Source organism: Vespa velutina, chromosome 20 (assembly GCF_912470025.1).
Source record: "Vespa velutina chromosome 20, iVesVel2.1, whole genome shotgun sequence".
Lineage (NCBI taxonomy): Eukaryota > Metazoa > Arthropoda > Insecta > Hymenoptera > Vespidae > Vespa > Vespa velutina.
Window position 1 is genome coordinate 453,239 of NC_062207.1, and position 13,475 is coordinate 466,713.

Here is a 13,475-nt window from a genome sequence, read left to right on the forward strand (position 1 = left end):
ATTCATAGTATTTTACATGTAAAAAAGTTCGAAGTGAACTTGTAACTATTATAGAAGGCCGTTTCTAGGTGCTCAGAAATTATGATTAATAACAACGGTTTGTTATTACAAACAGTTGTTGTTCGTCTTCTAAGGGAACTCGATCTGGGAGAACGTGATTCGCGGACGTTCCGGAATATTTGTATATTTTCTAAAAAGAGCTTGTAAAGCTGCTAATTGTACATAAATTGTTCTTTATTTTTCAAACATGTTATTCCACAATATATACAAGAAAAGCTAAATAAATTTAGAAGCCACGTAAAGTTTCCTGCTGAAAAACTTGTAGTATTAAACACACTAGCTTAAGGATCAATCAAAATCAGTTTCATAAGAAATGTAAATTTTAAATTTACTATACAAAGTTATTCTGAAATATATCACTACCAACACACGAGATAAAGATTGGAACTAATTACTCACCTTTGGAAACATCTGGATTTTTAGGACTTTTTATTAAAATCATTTTAATTGATCATTAATACAGTTATTTGTGATTACATTTTATACAGTGCCTATGGATGATTATTGTATTTAGTGGGAGATACCTTAACGTATTTGTTATTTTATTTAGTGCATAGACTACTAATCAGCAAAACTGGTAATTAAAAAAGTAACAATCTGACAATGAAAAATAAAATGTTGAAAATGCATCAAATACTTCACTAGAAATTATTTCACCAAAGGGACCAGTAGTACTAGATTTATTATACGAAGTGATTGTCATTACATCTGGGGAAACATGGAATATAAATAAATATAAATAATATAATAATAACTATAATAAAAAAATATGTAATAATAATAATAATAATAATAATAATAATTTTTTTTTACGTAGGAGGTGAAATGCATTTACGCACAGGGACAACTATTTGTCCCTAGTGTCGGACTCATTTCTATACTGACTAAACACCTACTCCTGGATATTAGCTCAGGACCGTTTACTACCTTACTTCGGGCTATGCTCGTTTTTTTCGCCCTTTAGGCTCGCTGCTATCTGTTCCTACTTCTTTTTTCCTGTTTACCTAGAAGGTTCTAAGTCTTTTTTTTTCATTTGAAGTCACAGTGGAAGAAGTTATGCTCCACGTCGTCTTTTGTTCCTGGGCAGTACAGACACTCTTGTGTTTTTCCCCGGCCCATCTTATATAAGTAGGCTCGGAAGTATCCGTGCCTGTTCACGAACTGGGTCAAGTAATAGTTGATCTCACCGTACCGCCTCTCCGTCCACGTCTTCACGTCTTTGATCAATTTCGCGATCCAGCGTCCTATCGAGTCGTGTTCCCAGGATGTCTGCCAGCACCGAAAGGTCTTTTCTCTCTCCTTTTTGCTTGTTACCGCCTTTCCAACCTCGGTTTTCCTGAGGTGCACCCCTTTACGTTCTTTCGCCAAGAGCGCAATTAGTATGACTTCAGCGATTACTAGTATGGCTGGCTCGGACACCGTCCTGTTCACAGAGGCTATCCTAAGTGCTGATCTCCTCTGTACCTGCGCCAGGCGTTCCCGGTACGACTCCTTGCTAAGCGAGTCCGCCCACACTTCAGCACCGTAGAGGAGGATTGACTGTACCGCGGTCATTAGCAATCGGCGCTTACTGGCTTTGGGCGCGGTGATGTTGGCCATAAACCTACTCAGCGAAGTAACGCCCTTCGCAGCTTTATTCACAGTTTGTTGGATCTGCGCCCGAAGTTCAGCCTGCGGTCGATGATACCCAGTTACTTGATTGCAGGCTTGGACTCCACTGCTATGTCTCCAACTTGCAAAGGGATAGTGATATTTATTCTCCGCTTTATAAGGATGACTTTCCGTTTTTTTTAGAGCTAGCAGCTAGGTCATGGTCTGCCATCCAGCCGTTGACCGTTCGCATGACTTGGTTCAGCTTTAGCTGAGCCGGTTCAACATCTCTTGCCGCGATGAGGGTCGCGATGTCGTCCGCATATCCCACAAGGAGCGTCTCTTCTGGTATTTCGGTCCTCAGCAAATTATCATATGCCACGTTTCAGAGGTCCGGCCCGAAGATGGATCCCTGGACCGCTCCGACCTTCATTTTTTTCTGCACCTCTGTGGTCTAATACAGTAGCATCCGGTTTCTCAGGTAGTCATCAAGCATGCGCAGGAGATACTTGGTACTTGGAAGGTATGTTCCAGCGCATGCATAGTGTCACTCCATCTTGCGGAGTTAAAAGCGTTCTTAACGTTAAGCGTCACCAGTAAGACTATTCGACATGAGTGCCAGTTGTGGTCTTCCGCTTTCCGCACTGTTTCCATGATCTCTTGAATCGCGTTGGTTACCGATCGCTCCGCTCTGAATCCATACTGTTTCGGTGACAGGTCGTCGGCGGCCTCAATCACGGGCCTCCAACCTTGCCTTTATCAACTTTCTCAGCAATTTGCTTACCGTGTCGAACATGCACAACGTCTGATAGGACGATGGTAGCCTTAGATCTCCTTTGCCCTTACTGATGAGCACGAGGCGCGCTGTTTTCCATCGCGAAGGGAAAACTACAGTTGTTAAGCAGGCATTGTATGCCTTTAACAGTAGGCCTGGATTTTACTGGACTACTATTTTCAGCACCTCGTTTGTTATGTAATCGGGACCTAGTGCATTCTTGTTGCATAAGGTTCGGGCTGTCCTCTCTAGCTCTTCTGCGCTGAAGAGGGGAGTCCTCTACTTGGTCAAAGTCCGTCTCCTGCCTAGTGGGGTGTGCTGGGAAGAAGCTACCCACGATATTTTTCATAGTGGTCATGTCCATGACTTGGGTCGATCTCAGAGCTCCGAATTTTCGGGTTACAATTTTGTAGCCAAATCCCCATGGATCCGTATCCTCCCCCAACTTCCTCCAGTAGACGACCTTGCTTTTGTTTATGGCCCGGTGCAGTTGCTTTTTCGCAGCCTTGTGTTCCGCAGATTTGGCATTTGCTTCGCTCCCTTTCCTTGCCCGTTGTGCAGCTCGTCTCAATTTCAGACAGTTTCAGCGCAGCTCCACGATCTCTGGAATCCACCAATATGCAGGTCGAACAAAGCCACGGCGGCTTCCGTGACTCTCTACGGATATCTTCCTTGGTTCCAAGAATCAGATGGCCTCTGTGCAGTAAGAATCAGAGAACCGTAAGGGCGATTTCTTGTCCCTATATTGTTTACTGATCAACAGCAGATCTGCCCTCTTCTCCTGGGCCATCTGATATAGTAGCTCGTTGGCAGTCTTGCTCCTGATCAAGTTTGTTTGTAGTATTCGCGTCATCATAAAAGCTTTTTGGCTTTATTGAGAGCTTCCTTGAAGGTGCTACAACACCCCGATCCAGAAACGAGATTACACTCCAGTCTTTCTTGTCCTTCATACGCCTTTGTGCTTAACATACAGTTTTCTGGGGCCAGGCACCCTCTCGCTTGATGGTTAGCTGTACCACATTTGAAGCAGAGCTTGCTTCTGTTCGGGCCGTTGCAGTTCCGGACGAACTGTCCATATCCAATGCATCTACAGCACCTTGAGACCCGTCCTCTGCCTTATTCTGCCTTATTCTTGTCCCACCCTACCTTAATATGTTCCGACTAAAAAAGTCAGCTTGCTCCTCGCTCGCTCACCTCTACGATGGCCATTTTGAGCTCCCTCCAGTTTGTCTTTGTAGTCTAGATCTTCATTTTTCCTTCGGAGCCCATCTGTATATCTTTTCTGATCGCTTCTTACACTTCTTGGGCGGTGGTTAAACTATCGAGATCTGTAATCTCTATCGTCACGCTAGGCTCTAGATAACGGACCGTCGCCTTATCCCCTAAGATGTTTCTAAGCGTGTCTCTGAAGGCGGCCTTATCCTTAGTGCCCCTGGCCAATTCCAGGAGAATATCCCCTGCTCTTGTTTGGCGGATCGATTTCACCTCTACCTCCGTGTCCTTCGATTAGTTCTGCTACAAAGTTCCCCGGGCATGTCATATCCTCACTTTTAATCCAAACGAAGCCACGGCGACTTCCGTGACTCTCTACTGATATCTTCCTTGGTTCACAGAATCAGATGGCCTCTGTGCAGTAAGAATCAGAGAACCGTAAGGGCGATTTCTTGTCCCTATATTGTTTACTGATTAACAGCAGATCTGCCCTCTTCTCCTGGGCCATCTGATATAGTAGCTCGTTGGCAGTCTTGCTCCTGATCAAGTTTGTTTGTAGTATTCGGGTCATCGTAAAAACTTTTTGGCTTTATTGAGAGCTTCCTTGAAGGTGCTACGACACCCCGATCCAGAAACGTGATTACACTCCAGTCTTTCTTGTCTTTCATACGCCTTTGTGCTTAACATACAGTTTTCCGGGGCCAGGCACCCTCTCGCTTGATGGTTAGCTGTACCACATTTGAAGCAGAGCTTGCATCTGTTCGGGCCGTTGCAGTTCCGGACGAACTGTCCATATCCAATGCATCTGTAGCACCTTGAGACCCGTCCTCTGCCTTATTCTGCAATTGACCCACCCTACCTTAATATGTTCCGACTAAAAAAGTCAGCTTGCTCCTCGCTCGCTCACCTCTACGATGGCCATTTTGAGCTCCCTCCAGTTTGTCTTTGTAGTCCAGATCTTCATTTTTCCTTCGGAGCCCATCTGTATATCTTTTCTGATCGCTTCTTACACTTCTTGGGCGGTAGTTAAACTATCGAGATCTCTAATCTCTATCGTCACGCTAGGCTCTAGATAACGGACCGTCGCCTTATCCCCTAAGATGTTTCTAAGTGTGTCTCTGAAGGCGGCCTTATCCTTAGTGCCCCTGGCCAATTCCAGGAGAATATCCCCTGCTCTTGTTTGGCGGATTGATTTCACCTCTACCTCCGTGTCCTTCGGTTAGTTCTGCTACAAAGTTCCCCGGGCATGTCATATCCTCACTTTTAATCCAAACGAAGCCACGGCGACTTACGTGACTCTCTACTGATATCTTCCTTGGTTCACAGAATCAGATGGCCTCTGTGCAGTAAGAATCAGAGAACCGTAAGGGCGATTTCTTGTCCCTATATTGTTTACTGATCAACAGCAGATCTGCCCTCTTCTCCTGGTCCATCTGATATAGTAGCTCGTTGGCAGTCTTGCTCCTGATCAAGTTTGTTTGTAGTATTGGCGTCATCGTAAAAGCGTTTTTGGCTTTATTGAGGGCTTCCTTGAAGGTGGTACTACACCCCGATCCAGAAACGTGATTACACTCCAGTCTTTCTTGTCCTTCATACGCCTTTGTGCTTAACATACAGTTTTCCGGGGCCAGGCACCCTCTCGCTTGATGGTTAGCTGTACCACATTTGAAGCAGAGCTTGCTTCTGTTCGGGCCGTTGCAGTTCCGGACGAACTGTCCATATCCAATGCATCTATAGCACCTTGAGACCCGTCCTCTGCCTTATTCTGCAATTGACCCACCCTACCTTAATATGTTCCGACTAAAAAAGTCAGCTTGCTCCTCGCTCGCTCACCTCTACGATGGCCATTTTGAGCTCCCTCCAGTTTGTCTTTGTAGTCCAGATCTTTATTTTTCCTTCGGAGCCCATCTGTATATCTTTTCTGATCGTTTCTTACACTTCTTGGGCAGTGGTTAAGCTATCGAGATCTCTAATTTCTATCGTCACGCTAAGCTCTAGATAACGGACCGTCGCCTTATCCCCTAGGATGTTTCTAAGCGTGTCTCTGAAGGCGGCCTTATCCTTAGTACTCCTGGCCAATTCCAGGAGAATATCCCCTGCTCTTGTTTGGCGGATCGATTTCACCTCTACCTCCGTGTCATTCGGTTTAGTTCTGCTACAAAGTTCCCCGTGTACGTCCGCATACGTTCTTCCTCCATTCAGCTTGATCAGGAGGGCCTCCAGGCGAGGCTTTGAACTTCTATTTACACTCTTCTTTTTGTATTACCTTTTTTGTTCTTTCTCACATTCGCGGAGTACCTGGGCGGGTGTCTTCCTTCCTTGTTTCTGTCATCTTTTGGCTACCTCCGTTCAGGTAGGGGTGGGAGGCGTCTCCTCTTTCTTTTTTTTCCCGATGTTCTCTTCTACCGGACTCGACGCTGCTCGTTTTTTGTTGGCGTCATTTATTGTTTTACCCTGGGATGCCTGCCATGTGCTTGAGCACACGCCATTCGTGTATGTTATGTATGTTCAGCCCTTCCGTAAAGCTCTGTAGCCTTCCTCAAAGATCGCACGTGAGCAACGACAATCAGGGCTTCTCTTAAGAGTACGATGCCTTTCTTGACATCTGCACTGATATTTCTTTGCCGCTCGGTTACACTTCAATATCTCTTTGCATTTCGCTAATTCCTCCTCTTCTCTTTTCCTCGTATTCGCGATGTGGTCGTCAATGGAGAAACCCTGCAACACCGTTTTCCCGGAACCCTTCATTTTTGGCCTAGCCAATTTTTCTTCTTTTTATTCCTCTCTATCTCTTTTTTCTTTCTGAGATATCTCTTTGATCGGAATTTGTAGTGGTGTTCGCCGATTTTTGATCTCTTTTCAAAAGGATTGTTGCTGCTTGTAGATTCTAATCCGATGCCGACCAAGACAGTCACCTGCATAGGACTGCAACAGTAAGATGACGACATCTACGGGCCTTTTTGTGCACCCTATCCAGTCGTAACTCTTTTTCTTCCTCAATGCTACCCATAATTGGTTTCTTATCCTGGGTGTCTGTCCCTTAGCTATTTTTGGTCCACACCGGGAATCTCCGATACCCTGCATATCTGCAAGGCGTCCTCCTATCCGCCACCTGGGGAGGCGCTCAATGGGGGAATAGCAACCCCACACGGGAATGATGATGATGATGATGATAATGATGATGAAAGTGATTTCTCTATTTACGTAAGAATAACCATATCTAATGTTCATATTTTTATATATTTATGTACATACATATATCTATCGACACATAATTATCAATTAGAAGAAAGATAGGAAAGAAAAAAGAAAAGGGAAAAAAAACAAAATAATGATTCGTAGTGGCATTTGTTTGAGATTCACGTAAGATTCGTATTGTCAATGAATTTTTATTAAATGAAATATAGATAATAATGGTATAAATTTCTGTACTCGAATCGCCTTAACCTCTTGCTCTACGATTTAATTTCCAAGGGCGTGTGCTAAAACAACTCGGTCGATCACACGTCGAGCTATTTGAAAGTTCGGCTAAGTGTTTGAAATTGTGAGAATCGTACAGAAAATTTACCACAGATTTTATTTTGCGTAATTTATTTGTATTGTTAAGCGTATTGTTGTTTGCAAAATGCAAAAATCTAGTAATATGCAGAAATTTTTTAAATGATATCGTTTCTTTGCATATTGGTGTTTCTGTAACGGCCATCTTAAATTAATTCATTTGAATTGCTGGTTCATTTTTCTGAGCCATTATCATACATAATGCAAAATAAAGTTTTATTTCTTTAGAATCTACAGGAGACCATGTTTCATTCTTTTATATTTATCGTATTTTATATTTATTGTTTCTTATCCATTTTGAATAGCAATTCATCTCCGTTACAATATTTTCCCAGAACATATCAATTATTATATTAATAATGTCTAATTTTTTTTTACACCTAACTTGCTACATAAAATTGCTACATTTATGGCAGGAATTTCTATATAATTCCAGATTTTCAACTCATTATCCATTGCTTTAATAGCTGTAATTAATGCGGTCGTTAGTATCATCTTCAATAATCAATCGCTTACAACGTTTTCGTGCAGGAAATAAAATATTAATACTGCTAATATCACGATTAAAAATATCTATTAAATCATTATTTACAAAGTTAGCACAATTTTCACTGACCTCAACAACGCTAAATTTTCTTTTTGAAAATATTTTAAAAATAAATATATCTGAACGTGCGAATGCGGTCAAAAATAACACATAATTGTGAAAAAAGACATCGGGAAAATTAACAATGAGTCTAAGACAAAAAGACATCGGGAAAACCAGAGTCAGAATTGTGCTGTTCATGTTAGGCCCAATCATGAATCTGACAAGTGCTTATGTTTAGCCCGATCGACTTATCACTGTTTTCACTCGTGATACTCATGTTTGGTCCAATTTCCTTATCATGAATCTCATACGTTATTGTAAGCGAAGTGTTAATTTAGTCTGGATACGTTTTAGACGATTCTATACCATGATCTGTTTTCGCTCATCCATCGTTTTGTTAAAGTTGTCAATACCCATAAAAACTTAAATATAGTAAGTCGATGATCAATATAGTATTCTATACTGGTTCGTTATAAAGATTTGGTCATCTTTAATTTTTTAAGTGAATTTATTAAAACAATGCAATAAAAATAATTTAAAACTTCATGAGTATTTCGTTAATGAAATATCGGTGAAGAAGTGCGCACACATGGTCCATTAATGCGATTTTATCAAAAATTCTCTGATTCTACATACATAAATATATATATATATATATCGTTAAATCAACTATCAATAATAATTATAATAATTATCGTTTTACTTTGAAAAATGATTTAAATCCATCATTTTTTTTATTCTATCGCTTCTTTAATTCATCTACCTAATCTAATCTCATAATTATAGGTATCTCATGAAATATGCATTCTCATATATATATTTTCATTCTCTAATTATTATAATTTTTAATTTCATAAGTTACAGTATTATACTTATTAAATGCAATGAATAATCATCAATCATTCTAGAATCTAACGTAGAAATTATTACTGAAACATATATAATGACTTAAAGTAAAACTCGAACATTTGGATATTTTTGCTTTATGAAGCAAAGAGTAATATAGAGGAATTAAAATGAAGAACGTTACTTTTATTAAGGTATATTCACTAACATACAAATTCATGAAAAAGAAAAAGAAAATTCATTTGCATTGTGCAATAAAAAACAAATTCTTAAAATTAACACTAAACCTACCACGACTTTTCTTATTATATTTGTACAATAAATTTACATTAAATGAACGATTTATATCCTTTTATAATATTATTTTCTTGAAGACTTAATTTTGAAACTATAAAGTTGTTACAAATGAAAAATGTTTGAATCAACCTTACCGTTGCTCATATTATCATTATTTTTCGTTAACATTTGCTTGCGCAGGCTATTATTTATATTCTTACAATTTTCAAAAAGAAATAAAATGTAAATTATTTATTTCTAAATAAGAGAAACTATATTTTTAACTATCAAATTGGCTATTATCTTTATTCTAAATTAAGAAATATAAATTTTTTTAAGATCGATCATTTGACTGGTAGGAATAAGTATACATGAAGTGTCGGTAGAGTTAGTGGCACATATGTTTTAGATAAATAAAAAATTTACACGTCTACTTCTAATCATTCCTAATAGATTATTGCCCGAGTACATAATAATGGAAAATATTACACGCGTCCTATCATTTTGATCGAATAAGGTTAACCCATGTTTACATTTCTTTCTTTAATTTCTTTCATGTACAAGATATGAACTTGCAATTTTATATGAAACTACTTTAGAGGACATATCTAATATACTTAAAATGTACATATCTTATTATATTATATGAAATATACAAAAACATCAATCAAATGTCTTATCATTTTGTCCGACACTGTTATCTATTTATATTTTAAGAATATTATGAAAATTTTTAAATGTGCTATTTTTTTGTCCAGAAGTGTATCCATCTTAGTCGCATTTTTTTGAAAATTTTTCTTCAAAAGGTTCAAATATTTGTTCTTTTCTAAAATATGGTCGATAAATACCAATTCATCAACTTCAGCACTCGAAATACATCCCCGTACAGTCATAGAACCATTTCCATGTTTAGAAGTAAATTAAAAATTTGTTAATTTCAAAGCTTCGCTTACTAAAACGAACTCTTTAGAATAAGTCAGTATTCTTTTCCTAATAACTTCATTGATGTACGATATTCTTCTTGCTATTCGAGTATAATACCCATTTTTTCTCATTATTCTACGCATTGTTTCAGCAATGATTGTCTTCTCAGTTTCATTATAAATTTCTGAAGCTACATATTTCTATTTTAACCCTTTCGCTTTGGAAGTCCAGTCCGCCGAAGTGCCGTCATCGTGCGGAAGCACGCGCCAGAAATGTGCACAGTGTGCGTAGTTTTTGTATATACATTTTTTAAGTCTTAAATAATTACTATGCTTAATAAAACAATTGTTGCTGTAATATAGCACGTATTCCTCACATTTTTAATATGAAAACACATAAACAAAATTATATTAGTTACTCTAAAGACATTAGACTAATTACAGTTGACAAATTTTTAGCTATTTACATATTTACAAGACTTTTCAATTGAACGTTTAATATTATTAATAATGTAACACAAATTAGTTAGTATACTAATATGTAGAAATTAGTAGTGTAATTCTGTATATCCTAAAACATGGATCTATACATAACCCAACATTACAATTTTTACATTCATATCGCGAATCAGATCTTTTATCATTTTTACTACACACTACATACCTTCGACTTCTGTTTTTACCTTTTGATATATACAGTGAGGGGAAATGCCTCTCTGTTAATCTCGCTGGATTATCAGCGGCTCTGCTTTGACAACGAATTACGTTATGATGGTATTTTGAGATTATTTACTTTATTAAATCTAATTGAAATTTTGCTATAGATATGTGTTCTCTGCGTTTGTATTTATATAGACAATATGCGTTCCATACACAGATGTCGATAAAGTGGAAGAAAAATTTGCGATACCATTTTAATGATTTTCGCGTTGAATTGACTATACTTATCATACTATTCACCTTGTCTACTATGCCCATTGACTTATTGTAATCTATAACGCACACGGGCTTCTGCACTCTGCTTTCCTCCATATTTCGATGTTGTTGCAAAGTCTGCAGTGTGCATACTCGAAATCATATAAACTTCTCTTTTATCTACCCACTTCATCACCAACAAACTTTTTGAAAATCGAAAATATGCCTCCTTTTTTTAATTTTTCTTCAATCTTCGGCATTCCTTTCCGTCGTTTTTTCACGGTCCCGCATACATTAGTATAATTATTGTGTAATACGGTAAATAACGCGGGACTTGAATAAAAGTTATCAACGTATAGTGTATGTCCTTTCCCTATGTACGGTTTCAAGAGCGACAAAACTATTTCCCCAGATTTTCCAATTCCCGTGTTTTCAATTTATGTAATTGTTGACATTCCGGAATAAACTATGTCTTGTACATATCCCGTTTTACAATCGCAAAGCATATATGATTTGATACCAAAGCGGTTTCTTTTTGTCGGAATATATTGCTTGAAAGACAAGCGACCTTTATATAATAATAAACTTTCATCAATGCAAAGTTTTTGGAAAGGGTGAAATGTGTCCTTGAACGATTTTCGTAGCATATTAATTACATCTTTTATTTTACTTAGGCGATCCTCAGTGCGCCCAAGTTCATGTGAAAAATGTATCATCCGTAGCAACGAAAGATAACGGTCTCTAACTATTACCTCACCAAAAATATTACTTCATAAATATTTATCCCTACTCCAGTACTTTTGAATTGTTAATTTTTTGTTTCGTGACATTAATAATGATAAAGCAAAGAAGCAGTACATTTCGTCTACTGTCGTTTTTTGTTGGGTATTTACGTTATTATTAGTCTTCTGAGCTCAATAGTAATTTGTTTCAGATACAGTATATTCTACGAGCTCTTGCGTAATGAACAGCTCAAAGTAGTCTATAATTTTGTGGGATCTGCGTATTTTTTTTGTTATTTCCGACATCTGTGAGGAAAATTGATGGATTTTTGGTTTAAAATTATTGGATGTCCACGATATGTTGTAATAGGTGTCCTGAAGTTCATCGTCAATCAACCGTTTCTGACTCCGACGTGCTCAGTATGTTTCTCTGTCTTCTTTTGCATAGATGAAAATTATTTTCATTTTCCCGAATTGAATCATTTTCCGAATCGGTAATTCCGTTTTGAAACAAAATACTTTTTTTATTTCTTGTACACATTCTTAAACTGTTCCTAAATAAAATTTTAAACAATGCCTAACCTAAAATTTTTCATTCTTAAAAAAAGAATTATACCTTGAGCTGATCTATTCTTAATTCTTATAGAACACGATGTGTATTCGTAGAAAAATTAATATAATCCGATATATATTTTGGATGCGGTTTTGATGTAACACTAAAGAGTAGGTGTAGTATGTGATTAATCCAATATATCAATAAAACAGTTCAAAACGTTCTAACGATAACGAAGAATTTGTCATTCACCACAGATGGTACCTGTATACACATCATGTTGATGCCGGATATATCCAGCGCCGTACGCACAAGTCGCCGTACACACAGGTCGCCGTGTGGATCCCGGATATATCCGGCGTCGAAATGTCAGTCTGAGAGTATGAAAGTGACAGCAGCAGTGAAATAAGGTTTCCTAAAAAACGGCGTAGAGTGGATATATTTTTATCATTTGAGAAAGAGGAGGAGGAGATTGTTGGAGAATGACATGACCCGAGGGGCAATCAGTCTAAGATTGTACCATTTACACATCCTTCTGGGTTTGTAAGTGAAAACGCATATAGGATCAGATATACGCGTAGAAACCAGCTATCTATTATTTGTGCCGGATGAATTGTTCGAGAAAATTGCCGAACAAACAAACTTATATGCAGCAAAGCAATTAGAAGGTGGACACGTGCATCGTTTGACAATGTGGACAGAAACAAATAAGTCTGAAATGAAGAGATTTTTTGGACTAATTCTATGGATGGAATTAGTAAAACTATCAGCTATACACCAATATTGGTCCAATGATCCCTATTATATGCAAATGTTCCCGAAAAAAGTGATGTCAAGGAACAGATTTGAACTGTTACTAAGAATGCTACATTTTCTAGAGAACCAAAACAGTAATGGTTCCAATCGTTTATTCAAAATACAACCAATTATAGACACTATGGAAACTAATTATCAAAAATATTACAATCCATCCGAGGATATATGTAGTGATGAATCCTTGGTTCCCTTTCGTGGCCGCATTATATTCAGGCAATATTTGAAACAAAAGCGCCACAAATATGGAATCAAAATATTTAAATTGTACTGTGGATCGGGATATACGTATGTTCTCCGTGTATACGCAGGGAAAAATTTAGAAAGAGAAAACACTACGCTCACTAACATCGTAATGTCTCTTTGCAGAGATCTATTCTATAAGGGACACACGTTATACACTGATAACTGGTACACGAGCCTAGAATTAGCGGAAAAACTGATCCACAAAAACACCCATTTAGTGGGAACATTCCGTTCAAATAGACGAGGAAATTCGCAACAAGTTATATCAACAAAATTAAAACGAGGAAAAATCATAGCGAAAGAAAATAATCAAGTAATAACCATTTTGAAGTGGATGGATAAGAAGGACATCCTAGTTCTATCGACAAGGCACTCGTCAGAAATAGTGAATGTTTAA

General features: G+C 38.0%; 1 protein-coding gene across 1 annotated transcript; it reads left to right on the forward strand.

The window, feature by feature from the left end:
• The first annotated feature begins 11,813 nt into the window (after positions 1-11,813).
• On the forward strand, positions 11,814-13,475 carry LOC124956169 (piggyBac transposable element-derived protein 4-like). Its single transcript, XM_047511639.1, has 4 exons — positions 11,814-11,886; positions 12,277-12,399; positions 12,583-13,120; positions 13,202-13,475. Exons 1-4 carry the CDS (start codon positions 11,814-11,816, stop codon positions 13,473-13,475), a joined length of 1,008 nt encoding a protein of 335 aa, XP_047367595.1.